Source organism: Bufo bufo, chromosome 3 (genome assembly GCF_905171765.1).
Source record: "Bufo bufo chromosome 3, aBufBuf1.1, whole genome shotgun sequence".
In the NCBI taxonomy this organism is placed as follows: Eukaryota; Metazoa; Chordata; class Amphibia; order Anura; family Bufonidae; genus Bufo; species Bufo bufo.
The window spans coordinates 28451289-28478565 of NC_053391.1; the positions used below are offsets into that span (position 1 = coordinate 28451289).

Consider the following 27277-nt stretch of genomic DNA (forward strand, 5'->3'; position numbering starts at 1 on the left):
TTCCTTCGTTATAGAGGAAAAAAGGTTTGAGGATCACCTAGATTCACCCATCATCTGTGATTCAATCACTGGGTTTATTTCCTATAGATGGATCCAGTAGGGGAAATACACCAGAGAGATGTCCTAGTCCTCTATATTCCCAGTATTGTCCTGAGGAAAAGCAGAATGTCCCACTGGATCATCAGGTGAGATTTCTACAAATTCATTATAGACTGATGTAATGACTCTTTAAGCTAGAATTTTTCAGCAGTAGCAGTGGAGCATGTGCTGTATGTGATCTTGTTCTTGTCTACGGTAGTTAATGGCTAAATGTGCTTTCTGGTTCCTTGAAAGTTTGTGTAAACTTCCACCTCTTAGCAATTAAAGGGATTGCGCAGAAGTTAAATATTGATGACTTACTGTATACGTCATCAGTATCAGATTGCTTGGAGTCCTTCTCCTGGCACCCCCGCCGATCGGCTGTTTGAAGCGGTAGTGGCGATCCTGTGAGCACTGCTTTCCCTTCAAAATTACATGTGTGGAGTAACGTGAGACAACGTGTAGAGTAATGACCAGGAAGCGGCGCTCGCATGGAGTGCCGCCTCCTCTTCAAACAGCTGATTGGCCGGGGTGTCGGATCCGCACCGGTCTGATATTGATGACCTATCCTAATATAAATCGCTGCACAAACCCTTTAATAACAGAACAATGCCAATCAGCTGCTTCAAATACTGTCATGTATTGTAAGAGTCATTGACTCACAAGTTATAATCTCACTGCTTTACAAAACATTTGTGCAGTTTTGGGCACCAGGGTAAGGTTAAAGACAATAATGTATTATTGGATTAAAGGGGTTACCCAACCCCTAAAATGCCTCCCCACATGTCCGGGCCCCTCACACAGATTGTACTTGCCTCGCTCCACGGCACCTGCGTCGCTTCTGATGCCCGCATGTCACCCGCGATACTAGGGAGGCTCGTTCCTATTGCAGCCTGCTATTGGCTGCTCCCCCTATTACTGGATGTTTTTATCCGAGCGACGGAGAGATGCAGCGGCAGCCGTGCAGGTGTCGGAAGTGACATAAGTGAACGATCTATGTGAGGGGTCTGGGCATTTGGAGAGGCATTTTAGGGGTTGGATAACCCCTTTGATCTTGGGGAGACATCTTTGCATAATGGCTGTTCTTCTTTGTACAATCATAACTGGGAAGGCATAGGTCTTTTCTGGCCTCCCTAATGCCTTTTTCAGACTATTTCCCTCTTCAGCTGCACTAGACTAATTTCTCTCAGAAGCAGAGGGCGTCTCCCTTCTGTGTAATCTGACAGCCCTGTACTGCTATGAGATCCTTTCTCTTTCTTCCCACTATGTTTGGTTGCAGCTCCGGAGCTCACAGAGCAGATAAGGTTGGGGAAATCACACTTGCAGAAAGGCAGGAGGCCTTTCAGCTGTGACACCCCCCCCCCCCCCCCCCCCACACACTTCTACTCTACAGTCTCTGTTACTAAGGACGGATCTAGCCCGGCAGCAGGCAGTGAACTGCAAATTAGGTGAAAGTGAGAACCCCAGTGGGGACTTGAGAAAACTGTTCAAATATATACAGTAGTCACAAGAAACACTGAGCAGATTCCACAAGGCGGTCACAATAGACAAGAGTGACCTTCCTCTGGCTGGAGGAAAGAAGGTGCAATCTCCAGAATTGATGAAAGGATTCTTTACAGTAAAAGCGGTGATGTTACTGAATAATAGTGATGAGCACCGCTGTCCACTTCGGGATCGGTTCAGATCATTTCATGCAGGAAAACAGCAAAGATTTCTGTTGATGGGTAAAATACCTGATACTAACAAATACTGGCCGCATGGCCCAAGGAAACCTCTAAAAAATGCACATCCACTGAGTGTAAAAGCAATGCAAGAATTATATTAATCTACAAAAGACACACAAGCATGATTAAAGAATTGTGTATAAATATGTATTAATCATGTTTGTGTGTCTTTTGTAGCTTAATAAAATTCTTGCATTGCTTTTACACTAAGTGGATGTGCATTTTTTGGGGGGGGGTTTTCCTGGGCCATGCGGCCAGTATTTGTTACTATAGTTGTTTTAAACCACCATTGTACTCCGTGTTATTGTAGTGCTGATCCTGTCTGATTGCCACTCGAGGAGTTCCTGCTTTTTTTTAAGGGCACATTGATTCATGGCTTCTAGGGGTTTTTAATCTTTGTCTGGTTGATAAACTATGGTTCCTTTTTCTTTTTTACTCATGCAGGAAACTTACGGTGAAAGTGCAACCGAAAATCCCATATCGGAGTCAGTGGATGGTAAGAGCCTTTCATCGTCTTATATATTTTTTCTGCCCTAATAAATTGTTTACTTTCCAGTGGAAGAGATTATATCACATAGATATCTGCTCATCTGTTTTTGAATGAGTGAGTTGGAGCAGTTAGTATTCCCTATAGGACGCAAAGGAATGTTTGTAATGATAACTACAGAGATCCCTGACCGAAACCAACGCCCACAAACTCAACTACCCGTCATCATTCATCACTCCGGTCAGCAAAGACTAAGGCTACCCTTAGGTATTCAAGAAATTCTGCCGTAAGGCGGGATGTTGTTAGCTGTTAGTACAATAAGCCTGTGAGAATGATAGTAGCAAACATAGCAGTAGTAGTCAGTACTCACTCTGACACTCCCTTGAGCCGTGTAGTGATGAAAAGGGCGTCATAACCACCATAATCATCCCACCTGTACTTCCTGCTGCAGCCACTGAAAAAGACTTAGGCTACTTCACACTTGCGGTAGCCTTTTCAAGCAGGGAAACAGCCTGCCGGATCTGTGCTACCGCAAGTCCACAGTGCCGTGGGAGGTCCAGTCCGGTCCGGTACCATTCAATATAATGGGGGCGGGCCGAAGGTCCGGCCGTAGCACGTCAAACATGCCGATAGGCGGCCAGACAAAAAACGCAGCATGTTGTAGTTTTTGTCCGGCCGCCTATCTGCATGTATGCCATGCTGCAGCTGGACCTCCGGCCCGCCCCTATTATAGTGAATGGGACCGAACCGGACCTCCGACAGCACAGTGGACTTGCGGTAGCACAGATCCGGCAGGCTAATCGCCCGCTGGAACAGCCTGCCGGAAAAGGCTACCGCAAGTGTGAAAGTAGCCTTAGATGTATTGTCAGGCTGCTGCTGCCAAGGCAATTAAAACAAAGTATTTTTTTTTTGTAGAATTTAATCTCTGGGAGGCCAAACAAGGAAACATAAAATAAATCGCTAGTGAGTTGAGCTTGCATGTGGTATTCATGAATGACTAGAAGAATGCAGATGACTTCACCCTTTTTTTCCCCCCTCATTTTTGTTACCATAAGCCTAAAACTAGACTTTTGTAGTGCTAGAAATTTTTCACATATAAATGCTAAAATATCAATTACTTTTTTCTTATTTCAGATTATGACTGGATGAGAGGCTCCAATTTACATCTCCATTTATCTCCCTCTTATGATGTAGAAGAGGATCCATGTCCTGTTGGAAAAAACAGAACCGAACATAGAGCGGGTAAACCTTTTGCAAGTTCTAAATGTGGAAAACAAATTAAAGCAAAACATAATGTTTCCACACACGAGAGAAGTCACAAAGATAAAAAAACATTTACATGTTCAGACTGTGAGAAATCTTTTTGTCTGAAATCGAGTCTTGTGAAACATGAGAAAGTTCACACCGGGGAGAAGCCACATTCATGTCCAGAATGTGGAAAATGTTTTAGTCAGAGACACATACTTGTCGCACACCAGAGAACTCACACAGGAGAGAAACCATTTACATGTTCAGAATGTGAAAAGTGTTTTAGTCGCAAATCAAGTCTTGTGGACCATCTAAGAATTCACACAGGAGAGAAGCCATATTCATGTTCAGAATGTGGGAGATGTTTTAATCATAAAATAACTCTTGTGAAACATCTAAGAATCCACACAGGGGAGACGGCATTTTCTTGTCCTGTCTTGTCATGTAAAAAATCTTTTCTCAGGAAATCGTCTCTTGTGAAACATCTAGGAATTCACACAGGAGAAAAAAAATTGTAATGTTCAGATTGTAGTAAAAGTAGAGATTCTTTGAAGGACCTTCACCCTCATGATTCCTTTTGATGTATAACTTAAAGGAAATGTGTCATCAAAGAAATTACCTATTTACCATTAAATCCCATATTTATATTTAACATATTTTAAAGAATTTTTTATATTTTAATTTTCCATATCAATATATATTTAAATTCCTGCAGTTTTCTCGGTGGCCACGAAGCCTAATAATAGCCGCCACTTCTTGGTCTGTACAGATTACTTTACTGTAGTTATGTATTAATCTAAACCTGTCTGTAATGCTCAGAAGATATCACCTCTGTGTATAGATAAGACAGGATCCTCATTCATAATAAATGATTGTCAGAGCTTATCTATTCCTTCCCTGTACAATGACCTCTGCAAATGTCACAGAACATGCCTAGAAATATCTCCCAAAGAAGTCAATGAGGCCCCCCTCCTGAGTATTGTGTCTATGGACCATTGGGCTGCCGTAAAGCAAATGTGTTTTTAATGCATTGTCAATGCTGTTAAGAACAGACAAAATGGCGACCCCCATAATCATGTTCAGGAAACAGAATAAAAAAATCTGTAATCAAAAAATAAAATAAAATTAGAAAAAAGGATATGTGCTATCTGGTTTTAACTGGCAGATAAAAAAATTTGGGTGAGGGAATCTGTTGCTTCCCTCCAAAAGCAGTGCCAGTCCTGTTCAATCCTCAGAATAAAGGTAATAGGTCAAATATGACACACGGAGAATGGAGCAATATGTAAAATAAATCGATAAATTTTAAAAAATTGGCAGAATGACTGTTTTTTTTCCTCTTGCCCCAAAAAGAGTTAATGAGTTGTATGATCCACCATTATGAAAGTAAACTTATCCTGCAGAAAACATAGCTTGTCAGTGTGTTTTCAATGTATTGTCATGGTACCCCAGGGCTTAACAAAGACCTGCAGACCTGCCATGACTGTATGCCTATTAGGCCTCATGTACACGGCCACACGGCCGTTGTTTGGGTCCGCATCCGAGCCGCAGTTTTGGCGGCTCGAATGCGGACCCATTCTCTTCAATGGGGCCGCAAAAGATACGGACAGCACTCTGTGTGCTGTCCGCATCCGTTGCTCCGTTCCGAGGCCCTGCAAAAAAATATAACATGTCCTATTCTTGTCCGCGCTTTGCGGAGAAGCAAAGGCAGTTGTATTAAAGGCTGTCCGTGCCGTTCTGCAAATTGCGGAACGCACACGGACGCCATCCGCGTTTTGCGGACCGCAAAAAAACGGAACGGTCGTGTGCATGTAGCCTTACACTGACAGGCTGCAATGCCTTGATATACGGAGTATAGCAAAGCATTAGATCCAAAATCATACCCTTGGTATGTGATGTCTACTAGTTGTACTTCCACTAATCTGATGCCGAAGTGCCGCAGCAGTACAGCTACTGCTGCAATAGGGACAATAAACAAAGAAGAACAACTGCTTACCCGACACAATCACTCAGTACGTGTCTCCCCTCTGGTGACCGCCACTAACTACTAGGAGCCCTTAGATATTGTGACGGCCAATACATATAAAACAAGCAGGTATCTCAATTCCTCTTACCATTGTCCTCCTTATTGATGGCACATTCCTTTTCTTCTCTGTGGCAGTATATATCCAGGGCTGCAAGGTATGTACTTGTGTCTGGAGTATGCATCTGCTGGCGGCAATGCTCCTTTCCTATACCAGAAGCTTCTGCATCATGAGAGCGCTTAGTGACATTACTCTGTGAGCTAAAGATACCTGCATAGGTCAAACCTCCAACGCATTTTAGAAAGAACACTTTTCATATACCGTATTTTTCGCCCCATAAGACGCACTTTTCCCCCCGCACTTTCTTATGGGGCGAATGCTGCCATTTTACATCGCAGTCTGCGATGTATCAGCTGGACGGGGGAGCCCGCCCTGCTCTGCCTGCTACAGGACATTTAGTAAGTACGGTAGTACAGATGGGGCTGGGGATCGGAACGTCAATTAAAGCTATTATAAAAATGTTTAGGCGTTAAGGAAGTGAGTGAGCGGTGGGGCCGGAGTACAGAGACCGCACCGGCCCTACTGCATTTGCATGACACCGGCCTCTCCTCCCTCCCCCCTCCCACAGGTTTAGCTATGGTATATTAGGGCATCTGTGGATGCCACTATTATGGGGTGGGGCATATGTGGATGGCACGGTTATGGGGTGGGGGATCTGTGGGTGACACATATATAGCAGTGCCATCCACAGATCCACCCCCCATAACAGTGCCATCCACAGATCCCCCCCATAACAGTGCCATCCACAGATCCCCCCCATAACAGTGCGTCATCCACAGATCCCCCATAATAGTGTCATGCACAGACCACCATTAGTTCAAAACCCACCAAAAGCACACCTTTTGGTTAAAAATATATTTTCTTTCTTATTTTCCTCCTCAAAAACCTAGGTGCGTCTTATGGGCCGGTGCGTCTTATAGGGCAAAAAATACGGTATATGGGCAGCACTGTAGCTTGCAGCCCTGGATTTTTATATATATATATATATATATATCAGCTGATTGCAGCCCCTCGATTTTGCCATGGGAGTCCAACTGCAGGACAGACGGAACCCCTCCCTCTCTCTAACACCACAGATGCCACGGTTGACAATGGCATCTGAGGAGTTCAATGACTGGGTCTGGCATCATCACTGATCCCAGTCACTTCTGGTGGGTGCCAGCTCGGCATGTGAGCTCACTCTGTTTTTATTCCATCTTTATATCAGTGAAAATAAACGCAAATTACACCGTAGACAGAAATATTACCGCTTTTTGTACAAGTATGCAATGTGTGTCTTAACAGTAAAGAGAGGTCCTTTTTGAACATGCATTTTTAAATGCAAATAACACAGTAGACAGAGATCTTACTGGCATCAATACAGCAATGTTCCCAAAGTACAATATCAAGAACAGTAATTGTAAAAGGGTTTTTTTTTTTTGCGGCAGCCAGCCCGCGTCCCCAAGCAGTATAGTGTCCTTGTCATCATTAACAGCTGCTTCTTCTCCTGCTCCGACACCTCCTTCTCTATTGTGAGACATCCATAACGGAATGTATGGCCATGTAAAAACTATTATCAAACAGAAATTAGCTTATGTGCTAGTGGTTTGGTTGCTGCCATACCACTTAGTTGTGGTAAATATAGTGCAGTTCTGCGCCTTCTCCCAAATGTAATTTTCTGGTCTCTGGCCTGGGCGTTGTGGTGGGAATTTTCACCTAGCCAGCAAGAATATCGCCTCCAATTGGCACATTCCAAAAATTGACTCTTCTTGGTCCACAACTGTGACACACTTCTGAGCCTGGACACAAATTTTAGTCCTCTCTTTTCAGCTGTCTCTGCTATAGCAAGTAGCAGAAGTTGCAGCAGCCAGTTCAGTTTTTAAGTTGTTATAAAATGGAACTGCCATGTCCCCCGCCAAAAATTGTCAATGTGGAAATGTGTTGCAATTCTGCGCCTTCACCAAACTTTAATTATGCTGTACAATATTCGTATTTCTGGACAGTTGTCCATTTTGATTATCAAAAATATTTTCAAAATTGTCTTGTTCCTTAAATGACTGTGGCCTTCAACTGCACATACCATGTTCCCTGAGCGCATGGACTTCTGGACAAGCAGACTGAAACAGTCGTTCACACTGTCCCAGTATGCGCTCTCTGTTCTCTCTTGCCCAGCCTCCAGAGTCATCTCAGAGAGGGGTTTAAGTGCCACATGGGGCATGGTGACACCCAAAGAACTAAGTCAACCTCCTCTAGTGCCCAAAACTTCACTTTTTTTTCAAAATGAACCAGGCATGGATCTGGGAGGATTTCCACACTCCTCCAGGAGAGGCCATTGGATAAATCTGGCTTTGCTAATAGAGCCTCATCTTGCACTGCTGCTGTTTACGATATGTTCTGCTACAATCATGCCACTGCTACTGTCTGCCTTCCTACCATCATGTTATGTACTGCTGCAGCTGTCACCATCATGTCACTGCCAGTCTGCCAGCAAATATGTTCCTGCCATATAGCTACTGCTGCCACCACCTCCTCAACTTCTACTCCTCACTGCTGATCCCCTACTGCCACCACCAGGGGTGTAACTACCATAGTGGCAGACCATGTGACTGCTATGGGGCCCAGGGCAAGAGGGGGCCCAGTTGGGATTATATCCTCTTCTACTGGGGGTGAAAACTTGGTCAGGACTCTACCCTCTAAAGGAAAAACCTTTAGAAAATGAAGCAGTGGAAAAAATGGCCCAAGGGTCATTGAAAAGGGTCTAGGTGGAAACCCTTCTGTCCTGTGTGGGGGCACTGGTTTGATCCTTGCTTCTCTATGTACGCCACTGACCACCACTATTAATACTACTACTTCTACTAGCCCTAAACAGTCGATCTACTGCCTTATCTATTCCACAATATGCTGCTGCTACTATTGCGGCAACACATGCCACAATTGCCCTACCCTTTCCACATCCACACTGTACTCCTGCTGCTCCCAATTTAATTTTTTATAGGCTCATTCAGAACCAGCAACTCTTCCTTCTGACAATTTTTACTTGTGTGTATAAATATGGGTAAGCATTCTGCCCCTGTTAAAGGAGTATTCCGGTTAAAGAAAGTTATAAATAACAGATTGGTGGGGTTCCTACTTCTTTGACCCCCAAGATCAAGAGAACAGGAGACCTGTTAATGGACGGAGCGGCTGGTCTATTGGAGCACTGCAGATATCAGAGCGCTGTACTCGGCTATCTCTGGCACTCTCATTGAAATGAATAAAGCAGCGGTGTGTTTTTCGGACCAGTCATTTCTTCCATTTCAGGAGCCCCCATTCACGTGATCTGTGGGGGTCCCAGAAGTAGAACTCCCACAATCTGTTAGATATCGCCTACCCTTTTCAGGCATAATTTTTGGATGCTTGGTCCCCCAATATGCCATTGTTTCTTTCCCACAACACACTGTGCACTTAAACACCATCTATCCCAATAAGGGAAAATTTTTGGAAGCTTTGGAATATGAAAAATGATAACACATGTGACGGCATGGTGTGTTTTTGTCAAATGTGCGTTTACCCACAGATAATGTATGTCAGTGTCACTCAGACATCATTTATTGTTGCTGTCACTTCGTTTAAGAGCTTAGGAATAGGGGGATAAAAAGCAAAAATTCATTAAAGTAAGAGGTAACATGTTTTCCTCAAGAAATTCTGCGTCCTAAGATGATGTTGTTTAGTTTGGGTAGAATCAATTTGGGTCTGAACCAAACTTTTTGAAAAATTTCAGTGAACCTGAATCGAACAGACTCTGAAAGGATTTTTTCCTCTCTAGTGGTTGTCTAGCATTTTTACCCATTCTCTATCATCGCCGTACATGTACGACACTGGAGCGAAGAGCAAACATGGCGTCTGCTCGAGTGTGTGTTGGGCATCATGGCCTGCGGGTCTCCGCTTTTTCAAACAGCAGCGAACTGCAGCTAATGACTGCAACCGGCAATAATGCCGATCGTGGTCGTTAAAGCCTTTAGATGCCGTGATCAAGTGAAATCACGGCATCTAAAGGGTGAAAAATGGCGTAATGGAAAAAAACGGTCAAAATGGCCAATTTGCCATTTTTTCATCGCTTCTCTTACCCCAAAAATGTAACAAAATGTGAACAAAAAGTCACACACACTCCAAAATGATATCAATAAAATATACAGATCGTCCCGCAAAATATGAGCCCAGACACAGGGAGTCAGAATATGGTGATGTAAAAAAAAGTTTTTTTTTTTTTAAGTTTCAATTTATTTTTACACTAGTTAGACATAAAAAAAACTATACATATGTGGTAATGTTGTAATTGTACTGACCCAGAAAATGAAGCGCACATGTCAGTTTTGCCGCAAAGGGAACGTTGTGGGTACAAAACCCGTGAAATGTTTGAGGAATTGCGTTCACCCCATTTGGAATGTTTTTCCCGTTTCCCACTATACTGTATGCCATAATAAATGGAGGCATTAGAAATTACAACTTGTCCCACAAAAAAATAAGCCCTCATACAGTTATGTGAACAGAAAAATAAAAAAGTTATGGCTCAAGGAAGATGAGGAAGAAAAATGAAAATGCAAAAACGAAAAAACCTCGGGTATCCTAAGGGTTAAGGAATTGCTTAGGGGAGCACTTTCTAATTTGCATGTTAAACAATGGGAATAGGATATCGGGGAGTCAATTCATTTAGAACATTGGGAAAATAAGGTGGCACAGATTTCAAAGGTTTTTATTTTAATAAATCTTACAGGATTTCACAGGATTTTGTGTTTAGACTGCATAGGGCGCCTGCATTTATGTATATAGACAAAATTATAAATGTCCTAAATGTAATTAAAAAAAAGAGCAGATTGGATACATACATTCTGCAAATGTCCTAAATTACACCTATATTGGTGGAGCGCTATTAAATTCCAGTAATTAATGAGTTGTTAAATATTAATCATTTATTGACCCCTTGGATATGTATTTTAGAAAATTTAGACTTGGCTATCCTTGATGTGAATGAAGCGCCTGTCACTGAGTAAGCAAGTAAGTCTTCAGGTCACCATTCTGGCCGGTGTGCCCGAGGAGCCAGCTCTTTCCACCTCGGCCCCCCAATGAGACGAGTGGGTGCTTTGGTCAGTGTCCCCATCATCCTCTTGCTCCTCCGATTCCTCTTTCTCCTCCAGTGGCAGCACCTCCTTCTCCTTCCCCATGGGAATTTCTCATGGTGGGTCCCCAACAGCTACAGGGTGGACAGCAAGATGCGTTAGCTGTTCTTCTTCCTCCTCCTTTGTCGCCATCTATTGCATAGGCATGAGTTTCTCTTCAAAAATACATATGAGGGGGATGAGGGACAACTGCAGCAGGAATGGAATGAGCTATTACTGGATAGCCATGCTTTTAGAGTCTTGCTATCAAGACAAAATAGGGGAATGTTTTCCTCTCGCAGAAAGGGAGGACAAATTACATTATTACCAGGAAACACTGTGCACGCAGCTTGCCAAAACCTGCTGCTAGAGTGTCTAAAAGGGAGTTCTCTCTCTGCCCCTTGCAGAGTCAGCCCACTCCTTCCCCCATGACCAGCAGAAGCCGCAGTAGCCATTTCAGTCTCCTCAACATTTTCCAAGTGCCGCTCCAGGCTGAGGCCAATCACCAAGCCGACAGCTTCTATCTCAACGCCCAGGTTTAGGCATACCTACATTGTGGCATGTCCATGGTGCATATGCTGTTCACAGACCCCATTGACTTCTCGGCAGGCAGACTAGAACAGTGGCCCGAACTTCCATAGCACGCTATTTTCTTTCTTTCCCAGCCTACAGTGTCTTCGAGAGGGTTTCAGTGCCACAGGGGGCGTGATGACACCCAAACAGACTAAGTTGTCCGCCACCAGTGTCCAAAACATCACTTTTGTCAAAATGAAAAGAGCCTGGATTCATGAAGATTTTCCCACTCCTCCTGCTGAGGCCGATGAATAAATCTACTCTTGCTGGCGGTGCCCCATCTTTCCACTGTTGCTGTCTGTCTGTTTTGTACGGCCGCTGCTGACTCCATCATGCCACTGCTGCGACCTGCCAACCATCATGTTTTGTATAGATGTATGGCTGCTGCCTCCATCATGTCACCTTCACCATCATGCAACTGCTGCGACCTCGCAACCAGCATCTAATGTACGGATGCTGCTTCCGCCACCATCATGCTCTTTATGGCTGCTGCTGCCTCCATTATTCCACTGCTACCATGATTCCACTGCTGCAGCCTGCCGACCATAATCTTCCTTAAAGCTGCTGCTGCCTCCATCATGCTGCTGCTTGCCTGCCAACATGTCCCATATGGCTGTTGCTGCAGCCGTCACTGCCTCAGCTGCTGCTGCTCCTTGCTGCTAATCCCCTATTACCACCACCATTAACGCAAAGCATCTGCCACTACTACTACCCATAGACAGCCTTGTATGTTCCATGCTATGCTGCTTCTGCTGCCGCAGAATTCACTGTAAGGCAGGATGGTCTTGGCTGCTAGGGACCCAGGTTGCATTTGCGGAGTAAGGTATCAACGCAGATGTGAGTTCTCAGGAGAAGACGCAACCATGAACGAAGGAAAGCAAAAAGAATAATAAAACAAACTGGAGGCAAAACCAGGAGGATAAAGATACTACAGACAAATCAGCAGACAAGAGGTCAGGGCCGGCGCCACCAGTAAGGCGACTTAGGCAGTCGCCTAGGGCGCCATTTAGCAGGGGGCGCCCGTTGCAGTTTAAAAAAAAATAAAAGTTGGTTATATAAGGCCGGCCGGCTGCGCCCCTCATGCTGCGCCTCCTGAGCGGCTGAGCGCTTGCCGCTCTAAAGAATCTCCGGCCGCCGGCTCAGTGCTGCGCAGCCAGCCTGCGCCTGCTGTCATTCTGTGTCTGCTCTGTGCTGTCCGTGGCCGAGCTCTGTTTGGTCCGCGATACAGGAGCTTTTGTTTCCTGTACCCAGCCGGACTGACAGGAAGTGCTCACTTAGTGTGCACTTCCTTTCAGTCCGGCCGGGTACAGGAAACAAATGCTCCTGTACCGCGGACCGAACAGAGCTCGGCCACGCTACATTAGAGGAGAGGTGAGGTGAGGTGGGGGTGGGGCTGGAATGAGAGTGACAAGGAAGGGGGGGCTGCAATGAGAGTGACAAGGAAGGGGGGGGCTGGAATGAGAGTGACAAGGGGGGGGGGGCTGAAATGAGAGTGACAAGGAAGGGGGGGGGGGCTGCAATGAGAGTGTGCGGTACGCCAGACCTGCAGGGTAATGCGATTGTGAGGTCACGGTCAATGGCAAGCGAGGGTCACTCACAGTTATATATGGGAACCCTGGGCAAGCATACAGCAGTGAAGGAGAGGCTGGCACAAAAGTCCTCTGGGGCACACTCTGTATTTAGGGACCAGGCCTGGTGGTGGATGAGGTGCCCTGGATGTTGCAGGTGTTTTATGTGCCTGGGGCAAGGTCCCTTTAAGGTTCGTGACGCCAGTGCCAATTAAACGGTGGCACGCCGTATAGTGACAGATGGAATAATGGAGGAATCAGTAGATAAACCAAATGTCTTTTTACTTGAAGTTCACGGTGCAAACTTTATACATACAGTTCAATTGATAAACGGTGGTGATGCAGTTCCTCAGACAATACTTCACAAACAGGTAGACGTCAGATGGCGGCAGGAAATAAACAGGCAAGATACTTGGAGGAACACAAAAATGATTGCTTTACAGTGCAACACTGCTCTATCCCCTTCAGCTATTTTAGCTGGCTGGATGCCAAGGCCCGGATGCCTAAATACTGGCTTTTATCCTTGGTATATCGTTCCTTTCTCCAATATCGGCACTTGCTGTATTCTATATAACCTCTGTCCATCATGGTACTTATCTGACCTGGTATTGTCCTGAATTGACTGGAGGATAACTGCTGTTTTTCTCCCAGGAGGTGCTATCCTGCTACTGGGGCGTCTTCAGAGCTAACCTAGGCTCTCTTTATCCTCAGGTAGGCTAGGATCCCTCCACTAGCCCCCTGGTTACAACTAACAGCCTGGGCTGTCCAGCTGCATGTCAGGGGGAGGCTCTAGCTTGTGCCTCCTCACTGGTCTCAGCAGACCCCTGACCTTGAACTCCCAGAACTCGAACCTGAACTGCCTTCTCCTGTCTGGGCCTGAATACTTATATCAGGGCTACTCTAGCTCCCTCTAGAGTCTCGGATGACTAACTACAGAGACTAGGCCTGAAACTACCTAATACAGGGAAAAACATTACATATAAAAACAATACTTTATAATTTACATAAAATATGCACAATTGGAAATGACACTCCTGTCCCTGGTGAAGAAAAGTCACGCACACCCCAATTGACCCTCGTGTAGTGCCCACGCTTAGTCCGTGAGGCCACTACAAGTGACAAGGAAGGGGGGCTGCAATGAGAGTGACAAGGGGGGGGGCTGCAATGAGAGTGACAAGGAAGGGGGGGGGGGCTGGAATGAGAGTGACAAGGGGGGGGGGGCTGCAATGAGAGTGACAAGGAAGGGGGGGGGGCTGCAATGAGAGTGACAAGGAAGGGGGGGGCTGGAATGAGAGTGACAGGGGGGGGGGCTGCAATGAGAGTGACAAGGAAGGGGGGGGCTGCAATGAGAGTGACAAGGGGGGGGCTGCAATGAGAGTGACAAGGAAGGGGGGGCTGCAATGAGAGTGACAAGGGGGGGCTGCAATGAGAGTGACAAGGAAGGGGGGGCTGGAATGAGAGTGACAAGGGGGGGGCTGCAATGAGAGTGACAAGGAAGGGGGGGCTGTAATGAGAGTGACAAGGGGGGGGGGCTGTAATGAGAGTGACAAGGAAGGGGGGGCTGTAATGAGATTGACAAGGGGGGGGGACTGTAATGAGAGTGACAAGGAAGGGGGGGCTGGAATGAGAGTGACAAGGGGGGGGGGCTGCAATGAGAGTGACAAGGAAGGGGGGGGGGGCTGCAATGAGAGTGACAAGGAAGGGGGGGCTGCAATGAGAGTGACAAGGGAGGGGGGGTAAAATGAGTGACAAAGGAGGGGGGGCTGGAATGGGAGTGACAAGGGAGGGAGGGGGGGGAGAAGAGAGTGACAAGGGAGTCCCCAGAGCCAGAGAGCAGATCATCTTATTGTCCTGGTGGTAAGTAGACAATGCAATATGTTTATTATGTAATTGTTTAGTTATTAATACTACATTGGAGACTAATTTACCTCACATTTAGGGTCGATTCACACATCCATGTGTGTTTTGCGGATCCACAAAACACGGACAGCAGCAATGTGCGTTCCGCATTTTGCGGGCACTAAGAGAATATGCCTATTCTTGTCCGCTATTGCGGACAAGAATAGGACATGTTCTATTTTTTTCAGGATCGGAATTGCGGATCCCATAGAAATGTATGGGTCCGCAATTCCGTTCCGCAAAAAGAGACAGCTACAAGAAGCTGGATTAACCCTAAGGGAAACATAGCAGTTCTTTTAATTTAAAAGCTGAGAAAGGGGTGGAACATATGTGATGTCATGATATGGGCAGATCATCTGATAAGGGGGGGGGGGGGGGGGAGCGGCAATTTTTATCTTGCCTAGGGCGGAAAAAATCCTTGCACCGGCCCTGCAAGAGGTTAATCAGTAGAACAAGTCCAGGTCCAAACCTGGAGATTACAGATGTAGACAGATCAGTAAACGACAAATTAATCAGTGAATCTAGCCAAGATCCGTAAACAGATGGCAAACAATAAGGTAGAAAGTTCAGGGGCATGGCACAGAAACAGAAATGAGTCGGGACACAATACACAATCACAGGAACTGACCTAGCTTGAAAAAGGCTAGAACATATTCAAAACGTCTCACTTTTTGTACCTGTTGGAATACCTTAATAAACTGTAAATGATGGAGATAAGGACGTCGTGTGAGGTTTTTTGAAGTATACTTTAAAGCTTGATGTAGATTCACCTGCAGGAGATTCTGTTGCATTCCAGGAGTTTGTTGGTGAGGGACTTTGTGCTGTTCTTGTATTGTGAATAAGGTGCTGACTTAGGCCTCTTTCACACTTGCGTTGTCCGGATCCGGCATGTACTCCACTTGCCGGAATTACACGCCGGATCCGGAAAAACGCAAGTGTACTGAAAGCATTTGAAGACGGATCCGTCTTCAAAATGCTTTCAGTGTTACTATGGCAGCCAGGACGCTATTAAAGTCCTGGTTGCCATAGTAGGAGCGGGGAGCGGGGGAGCGGTATAGTTACAGTCCGCGCGGCTCCCGGGGCGCTCCAGAAGGACGTCAGAGCGCCCCATGCGCATGGATGACGTGTCCATGTGATCACGTCATCCATACGCGTGGGGCGCCCTGACGTCACTCTGGAGCGCCCCGGGAGCCGCACGGACGGTAAGTATACTGCTCCCCCACTCCCCACTACACTTTACCATGGCTGCCAGGACTTTAGCGTCCTTGCAGCCATGGTAACCATTCAGAAAAAGCTAAACGTCGGATCCGGCAATGCGCCGAAACGACTTTTAGCTTAAGGCCGGATCCGGATCAATGCCTTTCAATGGGCATTAATTCCGGATCCGGCCTTGCGGCAAGTCTTCAGGATTTTTGGCCGGAGCAAAAAGCGCAGCATGCTGCGGTATTTTCTCCGGCCAAAAAACGTTCCGTTCCGGAACTGAAGACATCCTGATGCATCTTGAACGGATTTCACTCCATTCAGAATGCATTAGGATAAAACTGATCAGGATTCTTCCGGCATAGAGCCCCGACGACGGAACTCTATCCCGGAAGAAAAGAACGCAGGTGTGAAAGAGCCCTTAGACAGTACCTAATGTAAATCCCTTTCCTGCACCTCTGATTGGATGCTAAGCTTGAACCATCAATGTCCCAAGTTTCTGATTGGCCAACCAGCTAGAGGTTGACTGGTCAGCATAGCAACCTTAAAAAGAACCTGTCATCAACTTTATGCTCCCCATACTAACGGCAGCATAAAGTTGAGACATGCGAGTTGATATTAGCGGTCTGTCATTTATAAGTTAAAAGTAAGTGGTTGCCGAGAACCAACATCACAATCATTGCGGACTAGGCCTGGAAAAGAGTCAGGGCCACCTGAGAAGAGTCATGGTTATTCATGAATTCCTGCTCTCCTGCCCACCTGCTGATGATTGACCGTCTTCTACCTGGTTTTCCACCCTTTCTGTCACGACCATGTTTATGGCCGTGACTCCTTGGGAGCCGCATATAGTTGCCCGCGGTTTGGGTTGTAGTGTCAACCGCAGCTGGAGGCATAATGTTGTTTGTCTCAAGTGCGGTTGCCGCGGACAACAGTTATGTGTGCGGTTTCCTTGGAGTTGTGTGCGTGTATGTATGCACTTTTGTATGTCTGTGTGCACTCTGTTTTATATTTGGTGTGCACTGACATCTTCTCTTCACTGTGGTTGCCCGTGGCAACGTTTGGTTGCATTGTGTACATGTGGTGGCAGTGTCCCGGCCTTGGGGCTGACACCCAGGACACGGTTGCCACCCATGTCGTTGCCTGCGGCAACAACCACAGTGTGTTTGTCGTGTTGGACACTTTCCCTTTAAGTTGGTGTTTTCCCTTTCCTGTGGTGCTGGAAGGGTTAACTCCCTTCCCAGTGTGTGTGATGTCACTAGGTGTGTCTGACCGTTGGGTGTGGCCTCTTAGGCCTATAAAGCCTCTCACTTTGGCATGGCTCAGGAGGTTGCTTCAGTCATGCTTTGCTGTTGCAGCCTCCTGTGATTTCCATCTTCTTGTAAGGGCCACCCTTTCGGGCATAAGTTCTAATACCGTGATGTGTTGTTGATGTCTTGTGTCTCTGTGTTTTGTGCAGCTATGGATGTCCTCGTCCCTGTGTGTCTTCATGTGTGTGCTGTTTACCTTGTCTGTGTGGACAGCCTTTCCTTAGCACGGGTTCCAGTCAGCAAGGCTGAGACAGGTTTGTGTGGAACTGTTTGGTTCACCTGTCTTATCCATAGTCCTGTTTATGTACCCCCTTCTTCATGCTGCTTGGCTAGTGAGACTCCTGCTCCTCCGTGCCTAGGAGGAGTGGGTTGTCTTACCCTGCTCCTTAGCCCAGGGACCGGTCGGAGGGTAAGTCAGGGATCCGAGGTTCCTACGCATGGGTCCTCCTACCATCAAGGTCGGCCCATGCAGGTAGGAGACAGGCTCAGCGTTAGGGACGAAACAGGAGGTGACCTGCTCCCTAATTCTGTGTTCCTGGCGAGTAGCGACTGGACATCTTCCACCACCGCACGGCTGAGGATTTCCCCCATCCTCAGCCGTGACACTTTCTCTCTAGGTCAGTTCTCTAAATTCAATAGCACTCTGCAACCAGCATTCTGCCCTGCCTCTATGCTGGATGAGGCATTGTTGTACATTTTGGCCAAAGCGTAATAAGCCACTCACCACGTCAAGGTCGCCTCTATGGAGTGGTCCCTAACACTAGTTCCTACCTGTTTGTGGGCCATGACAGCCACACAAAGTCCAGGGAATGCAGGTCAGCATGCAAGCCAAGCACACTCTGCTTTTAACCCCGTCCGGTGCCATTACAGCTTTCATCGGATCCAGGGATGCAAGTACCAACATGCATGCTGAGCCCACCATATACTTCTCCTGGAGCCAAATGGCTACTGGTAGGTTCTATATAAGCAGACTCAGTTTTATACTGACTTTAAAACCAGCATCCAGGACAGATTGACTGGTCAGGTGTGCAATGACTCAAAGGAGATCGCCACGCCTCCAATATAAACTACAAAGAAAAAATGTCGGGGGTTGAGTCAGCACAACCCGTATGTAGGTGCATATCACTATGGCGAAATACATATACAAACGGAAAATGCAAATGTGATCGCACACTACATCCAGCACTCTGCCCTGCCTCCATGCTGGATGAGATATTGGTGTACATTTTGGCCAAAGCGTAATAAGCCACTCACCGCGTCAAGGTCGTCTCATTTGAGTGACTATTTCGCCATAGTGATATGCACCTACATACGGGTTGTGCTGACTCAACCCCCCACATTTTTTCTTTGTAGTTTATATTGGAGGTGTGGCGATCTCCTTTGAGTCATTGCACACCTGACCAGTCAATCTGTCCTGGAGGCTGGTTTTAAAGTCAGTATAAAACTGAGTCTGCTTATATAGAACCTACCAGTAGCCATTTGGCTCCAGGAGAAGTATATGGTGGGCTCAGCATGCATGTTGGTACTTGCATCCCTGGATCCGATGAAAGCTGTAATGGCACCGGACGGGGTTAAAAGCAGAGTGTGCTTGGCTTGCATGCTGACCTGCATTCCCTGGACTTTGTGTGGCTGTCATGGCCCATAAACAGGTAGGAACTAGTGTTAGGGACCACTCAAATGAGACGACCTTGAAGCGGTGAGTGGCTTATTACGCTTTGGCCAAAATGTACACCAATGTCTCATCCAGCATGGAGGCAGGGCAGAGTGCTGGATGTAGTGTGCGATCACATTTGCATTTTCCGTTTGTATATGTATTTCGCCATAGTGATATGCACCTACATACGGGTTGTGCTGTCTCAACCCCCCACATTTTTTCTTTGAGGTTTGCTGTTGTGCCATGTTCTTTCCATTTGGTTATGATAGATTTGATGGTGCTCCTGGGGATCATTAAAGATTTGGATATTTTTTTATTACCTAACCCTAACTTGTACTTCTCAACAACATTGTCCCTTGCTTGTTTGAAGAGTTCCTTGGTCTTCATGGCAGTGTTTGGTTAGTGATGCCTCTTGCTTAGGTGCTGCAGCCTCTGGGGCCTTTCAAAAAAAGTGTGTATATGTACTGACAGATCATGTGACACTTAGATTGCACACAGGAGGACATCATTTCACTAATTATGTGACTTCTGAAGGTGATTGGTTGCTTCCTAACAGAGGGGGTGAATACTAGTGTTAAGTGCGAATATTCGAAAAGTTAATTTTTATCTTGAATATCGCAACTTCGAGAATTCGCGAATATTTCGAATATAGCGCTATATATTTGTTTTTCGAATATTAGACATTTTTTTCCATCTGAAGTCATGATTCCTCCCTGCTTCTTGCTTGTGGGCCAATGACTCACTGGCCCACAAGCAACTTAAGTAGGGAAGAATCATGACTTCAGATAGGAAAAAAATGCAGAATATTCTAAAAAATTAATATATAGCACTATTGCTATATATTCGTTTTTAAGAATATTCATCATTTTTCTTCATCTGAAGTGAACAGTCATTTGCCCACAAGCAAATTAAGCAGGGAGGAATCAAGAGTTTAGATTGTAAAAAATTATGAATATTTTAAAAACAAATATATAGCACTATATTCTATAGTGCTATATATTCGTTTTTGACCCACACCTGTAATGATCTCGTAATATTTGCATATTATGCGATCACTAAACCAGACATTGGACACCTCCACACATAGATAATTTTACAAAATTAGTAATTTATTGAAGATGATATAAAAAATATCTGCAACAGCAGACTGTGGTACACAGGACAAATATCTAAGCAAAATTATTTTATTAAAGAATAATATCATACATATAGAGCAACATAATTAATTACTAGAGTAAGCAGCAGATAAGAACAGACAGTAAAGGACTGATGGACCCAGGGGAAGGCCGAGGTTTCGGCCACAGCAAAGATTCTGGCTGAAAATAGAGTGAAAATAATAACCCGCTGTGTTTTAACCGACAATAAGGCCAAGTGGAACACGGCCGTGAGCGGTCTGTGGTATCCCGGCCTGGCATCCTGCTGACAGCAGGAGCGCACGTGCGCTTCATGCTGCTGCTGCACTACAGTAATACACTCGTATGATCTATACGAGTGTATTACTGTAGTGCAGCGGCGGCATGAAGCGCACGGTGTCATAGCAACCAATGACGCCGTACGCTCCTGCGGTCAGCAGGATGCCAGGCCGGGATACCACAGACCGCTCATGTCCGTGTTCCACGGCCATGTGCATTCGGCCTAAAGCTGCAATTTGTGAATTTTCGGTGAGTGCCGCTTTTTCTTCTGCATTTTTATTTATACATTCTTTAGTACTGTGACGCAGCACAGCACTTAATAAATTACTTACAGTCATCTTTGCGAGCATGGCATTGTTATGTAACGCACAGGCTCACCTACACTATACATCACAATGGATGCTACACTAGCATACCTATTCAATCACAAAACCTTCTAACAAAGCATTTAGACATTGATGAGGGGAGGGGGTAGGGAAATCACATGCCCTCAGCTTTATTGAGAAGACAGAAACAAACGGGGGGAGAGGGGTAAGGAGAGGGGTTTAGTCCTCTTCTTCATTGTCGACGTCCAAGATGTTATAATCCCGCGTCAGACTATGGATTAGTCTGCAGCAGTCCAGGACGGACATCTTCTCCCTACTGAGAATGAGCCGGTTCCTGGCAAACCATATAGCGTCCGTAAAACAGTTCATAAGGCGCCAGGCCTCCTGGATGGCTCCAACTGTACGAATCCCAGGAAATAGTCTGTACAGCACCGAAGTGCATTGCAGGCTGTTCCTGGGCACAGAGTCTTTGAGTTCATGTTCCAGGGCATTCAACAGGCCCTGCGCAAAAGGGGCAGAGTAATGGTGCACAAACCAATTTGATTGGATCTCCCACTCTGTGACACCATATATCCCAGGAATTACATATTTATGTCTTCCCTAAAGGGGCAGGCCTGATGGGGGATTCTCTCTCACACCTCTGACTCAGCCCCTCTGGGCTGGGCTTCATTACACATGCAGCCTGCCCCCCTGGCCATCTAGGGAACAGGTATGAAAATATCCAAATGATATTTTCCCAGTTGCACTGGTGAAGATACAGGCCCCAGCCCGTCTTCATAATTTATATCTCGCCGTTCCAAGGCCTAGCATCTCAAACGTGACACGTCCAGGACGCTCGGAAGGTAAGATCCTTCTTTTAAAAAGATGAAGGCGTGTTAATACGCCATGTCTGGTGTCCATGTGATGCCCCCATCATACCAGAGGTGATGAGCTTGATTTTGGGGACATCCACCCCCTCCTGAACAAGCTATGAAGGATTAAAAATTATTGTTCATTTTCTGGTTAGGAAGCTCTGTAGCTGGCCAGCTAAGACCTGTCCTAGTTTGCTAATATGCCTTATATGTGTATACAGCTAAACCTGCTAATAACCTTAATACAGTTCCTATGTTTATGTGTTAGAGACAAAAGCAGAGTTATTTACTGTGACATCATTTTTTGGAAGTCATATAACTGTTATATTTTGTGTTCACAGAAGCAGAAAAAGATAATATGCCTTTAAGATTCATTTTATAGTGTAAGGTAAGCTCAGTGTCAGTGACACAGCAGAAACGACAGAAAGCATAGTGTTAATCTGTTGTTGCTGGGCAGAAGTCTAGACCAATCACAGCCAGCTTCCCACACAGCTAGAGTTTTTACCAATTACAGCCAGCCTCACAGATAGCCTGTCTGGGAATTCCCCCAGCTCCTGCTGCTAGAATCATTATTCACCAGAGACAGGAGCTGAAGAGACATTCACTAATGTTCATATTGTTAGTATTGTGTTTAGAACTGTATACTGAACTAGATATATATGTGTCACAGGGCGCCGGCGATGTGCCTCCCTTCTCCTGCGCCGCCGGCGCCCTGGTGTAACACGGCGGCAGACACGCACGCCGTGTTCTGCTGGATCGGTTGTTGGGGCAACGGGGGTCGGAGCGCGCCCGGCCGCACGCTTCCTCTCTGTGTGGCCGGCGTCCCCCTTCCCCATAGTTACGCATAAGGGGCTGAGCGCCGAGCTGGCCGCTCGGCGTCAGACATGGTGGGAGGTCGTGTGGCGCTGGCTAGGTCACATGACCTCTCCCCTTCAGTATTTAAACAGGCAACCTGCTAGCCACAGGTTGCCTGTGATTAATTGTCCAAGGCTAATTACTATAGAGTTACCTGTGCCATCTGGATTTGACCTGTGCCTGTTTTTGACCCGCTCCTGCTTGTTCCTTGTTCCTGACGTGACCTCTTGGCTTGACCTTCGGCTTGTGACCTGACCTGTTTTTTCTCATTCCTGTGGCACCGTATTACTCTCCTGGTATTAGACCCTGGCTTCTCCTGAATATTCTTTGCTTAATCCATTGGTACTTCGTCACACTCTTGGTTTTGACTCGGTCCGTTCACTATCAGTTGTTCGTCTTGTTTGTCCTCCCAGCACGTACTGTAAGCTAGGGACTGCTGTCCAGTTGTCCCCTGTCGTTATGTCTTGCGAGGCAAGTAGGCAGGGCCAGGGGTGTGGGTGGAGCGCAGTGGTCACAATCCTCCCCCCTGCTTGTGTGTGTAGGTGACCGTGACAATATGTGTTTACTTACAGTTCCACCAAACTACAATTGCAACCATACAATTGCAAATACAAATTGCAAGCATACAAACCATATTCCATACAAATTGCATACAAACTGCGAACTGCTCATACCAGATCATAAGCAATTGCATACTGCAAAATGCAAACCAAGTTGAGTAAGCAGAATTATTAGTTAGACCTCAGATATACATATACCTCTCAGAGAGATCATAAAGTGCTTAAATAACTTAAAGTGAGAGTACAGATACTCAAGAGAGAACTATATCCACCATTTTATGTTGAATGAAAAGATTGAACAGTTGAACCACCATCTTATGCATACCGCCATTTTGTGATATCTTTTCAACACGTGTTTTGTACATGGACTATCAGCTGCGGAGGAAGCAGTGTTATATATGAAGAAAAGTTGAAGTTAATAAAGAAGTTATTTCAAGCATTTGGTGTGCTCTTTAAACCTACTGTTTCAATGGAACAGCGCTAGAGGAATTACAGAGTAATAGACAGTCTGGTTAGACTAAAATGTCAGAGATACCAAAATTCTTCTAATGCCACAGCGCAAAAGGCACTTCATAGTGCTGTGCCTGCCACAAGCCCCCTGCTGACAAAAGGTTCAAGAGAGTCTGCAGTCTCCTGTCCCAGGTGTGACCCGCAAATTGGCCCATCCTCATTAGCATCTCTGTACTAATTACCTCATGGGGACAATTTGGCTGTTTTCCAGGTCCGAGGCAGACAGCTCAACTCTCTCTTTATGCAGCTTCAAACCAATTCATAAATGGCTGCTGTCCTTGTAATAAAAATACGGAGCGGCATGAGGAAGCGCGATCCCATGCGCGAAACGGCCGTCGCCGCCTGCAACAGTGTGTCCGCCCCTGGATCCCTAATGTATCGACTTCCAAGGAAGCTTCAATAAAGATACTTATCTACATCCTGGTCAGTGCCGCAACTCTGCTACTTTCTTCTCTTCGTATTGTGAACTTCCACTTTGCGCTTTTCGTTGCTGAGCACCACGCACTGGATATCTTTACACCGCATGCAAGCTGACATAGTAGCGGTTTCATCAGTGGGGGCAGTGCCGCCGTGTTTCTTCCTCTCTCCTTGCCTGATACAAATACATAAATACACACTGTATATATATGTGAGTCACACCGGAATATGTTACACTCAGGGCCGTTTCTAGAGGCGGGCGAGGGGTGCATCCCTCAGGACAGAAGAGGTGGAGCGCAGTCAGCAGGGCCCAGCGCCGCAGGGGGCCCTTTCTGTCCGGAGGCAGCAGGAGTGAAGATGAGCGCTTCCACAGTGATACAGATAAATGGTGCGGAGGAGCAGGGGAGAGGCGTCTCCCTTGGCCCTTCCTCTGATAGGCTACAGGCACTAAGCCTATAGCCTATCAGAGGCCGATGCAGGCGGCGCGATGACGTCATCGTGCCGCCTGAGCCGTACAGAGCGGGACACAGGCCGGAAGAGGCCTGCATTGCTAAGCAGCATAAGGTAAGTATATGTGTTTATTGTTTTTATTATAGTACAGTATGGCAAGAAGGGGGGTAGGGGCCCTATATACTGGCACAATATGGAGTGGGACTATGGGAGCCCTATATACTGACACAATATGGAGGGGGCACTATGGAAAAGAGGGAAAGCACTATGGGGGCCCTATTTACTGGCACAATATTGGGGGGCACTATGGAGAAGAGGGGACTCATCTACTGGGGGCCCTATATACTGGCACAATATGGGAGGGCACTATGGGGGCCCTATATACTGACACAATTTGGAGGGGGCACTATGGAGAAGAGGTAAAGGACTATGGGGGCCCATTTATACTGGCACAATATGGGGGGGCACTATGGAGAAGAGGGGACGCATCTACTGGGGGCCCTATATACTGGCACAATATGGGGGGACTATAGAGAAGAGGGGAAGCACTATGGGGGCCCTATATACTGACACAATATGGAGGGGGCACTATGTAGAAGAGGAGACGCATTACTGGGGGCCCTATATACTGGCACGATATGGGGGGACTATAGAGAAGAGGGGAAGCACTATGGGGGCCCTATATACTGGCGCAGTATGGGGGCCCTGTATGCTGACACAATATGGAGGGGGCACTATGGAGAAGAGGGAAAGCACTATGGGGTCCCTATATACTGGCGCAATATGGGGGGGCACTATGGAGAAGGGACGCATCTACTGGGGGCCCTATATACTGGCACAATATGGGGGGCTATAGAGAAGAGGGGAAGCACTATAGGGGGGCACTATGGAGAAGAGGGGAAGTACTATGGGTGCCCAATATACTGGCACAATATGGGGGGCACTATGGAGAAGAGGGGATGCATCTGCTGGGGGCTCTATATACTGGATCCCATTATGGGGGGCTATATGAAGAAGTGGGGGAGAAGAGCACTATGGGGGCATTATATAGGGGCATTTAATACTGGCAACCATTTTGGTGCCACTATGGGGAAGGGGGAGAGGAGAATTATGGGGGCATCTATATGGGGCAGTCTATAGGGGCATTTTATACTGACACATTATGGAGGAGCATTATGGGGCATCTTCTGGAGGCACTATATAGGAGTATTTTATACTGTCACAAATTATAGGGGCACTATGGGCACCTAAGCTCAACTGGGGGCACTAAGTGTTTTTTCTAGTGGCACACAGTACAGGTCATTGGAACACATAAGGGCATTCTGGGAACATTGGCTCTACTGGGGGCACTAAGATGTGTTGTTTTTTTTTTTTGTCTTTTTTTACTGACACACAACGGGGTATTTTTCGCACACTATAAATAGAATTGTTACTACCAGGTGGGCTTTATTACAACTGAGGGACTATGGGAGCATTATTACAGTACTTCTTGGACACAATTACTGTTGGGGGCACAATAGCAGCACTATTACTACTAAGTGCACTCTGGCACAGTATTATCACTATTGTTGGTATTTTTGGGAGCACTATTACTGTGGGGGCACCCTGGTACAGTATCAGCTTAGCACAGTTGTTTTTGGGGGACATTATGGTTACACTATTAGTGTCAAGGACACTATTTGCTGGGTGCAGTTATTTTTTAGAGCATTGTGTTCCAATAATTATTGAAGGGGACGCTATTTGTGTGTAACTAGTATTTTCAGGGGGTTTATCAGTTTATGCAGTATAGTTTTGGTGGTGCATGATGGGATTTTGAGAAGGTGGGAGGATGATGGAAAAGTAGAAAACTGTCTGTCAAACTCTGCAGAGAGAAGAGATGGCTGAAATAAATCATCATGGCGGTCTGGTCTGAATGGAGAAGATAAAGAAAGAGATCATCTACATCAAAGGAGACAGCACTGGATGTAAGAGGTATGTGGGGCTGTATTAGGCTACTTTCACAACTGCGTTAGTGATTCTGGCTGTGCAGACTGTTCCAGCAGAGAGCAGCCTGCCGGAATTCACTGGATCCGGCACTGCAGACTGAATACCCGCCGCCCCCATCAACTACAATGGGGTACGGCAGAGATCCGCCCACAACCGGGGGGGGGGGGGGGGGCGCTTTTTTGGTGTTCGCCCTGTTGGTAAATTTCCCTAGAAACTGCCCTGGTTACACTACAACATATAACCATAAAACATATAATATCACAGCAAACATTATAATAAATAGGGATAAGGTGGTCCTTATTCCTGACAAATGCATGTTGTCACAGTGCAAACACATGCTTTTTAATCTCTTCTGTTAGCTGTTGAATCACTGTGCGTCAGTATTACAGGTCACTGATACCATCAGGTCTAATTTTTTGTTATGGACTTAACCGTGCCGTGCCCCAAGATTCAAGTAGTGGCCCCATGGTGGCAGCAGTTTAACAAGATGCAGACGGCGATATATGGGACCGCTCTTTAATACCAAGACACAGTCAGGGCAGTACTGCTGTAAGGGCCATGCTAACAGGAAGTAAAAAATGGGCCCGCTCACAGCTGCTCCCTTTGGCCCATATAAATCTTTACTCAACCCAAGAGACAAGACAGCGTTCCTCTCCTCTCTGCAGTGTGACAGTCCATGTGAGGAGGCGGCGGAGACTTCTGACAGGAGCAGTGGGTGAAGGAGAAAATAAGAATTGCCAGCAGAGACTCTGCACCTTCTGACCTGTTGCTGAAGGTATGAAGTTTAGTCCCCTCACTGGTCCATGCATCCCTCAGACTTCACACAGCAGCAGGGGGGTAAGTTACTGTGGGAGGAAAGTTAGGAAAGTTCTAAAGGTTCTGCCTATCACCTGCCTGTGATCAATACAGATAAGCTTCCGTACAATGAAATTCTGTGCCCCCCTGACCTCATAGACCCCCTGAAAAATCTTGTGTCC

At 46.3% G+C, this 27277-nt stretch overlaps 1 protein-coding gene across 15 annotated transcripts in view; it reads left to right on the forward strand.

The window, feature by feature from the left end:
* LOC120994415 (zinc finger protein 420-like) overlaps positions 1-27277 on the forward strand; it is a 289066-nt gene that overhangs the window by 107848 nt on the left and 153941 nt on the right. For 13 of the 15 annotated variants that reach the window (XM_040422951.1, XM_040422950.1, XM_040422952.1 and 10 more), the window contains exon 6: positions 88-185. The exons of the other annotated variants lie outside the window; for them this stretch is intronic. In XM_040422951.1, coding sequence (XP_040278885.1) covers positions 88-185 — 98 coding nt within the window. The remainder of the gene's footprint in view (positions 1-87; positions 186-27277) is intronic. 15 annotated transcript variants of the gene reach the window in all.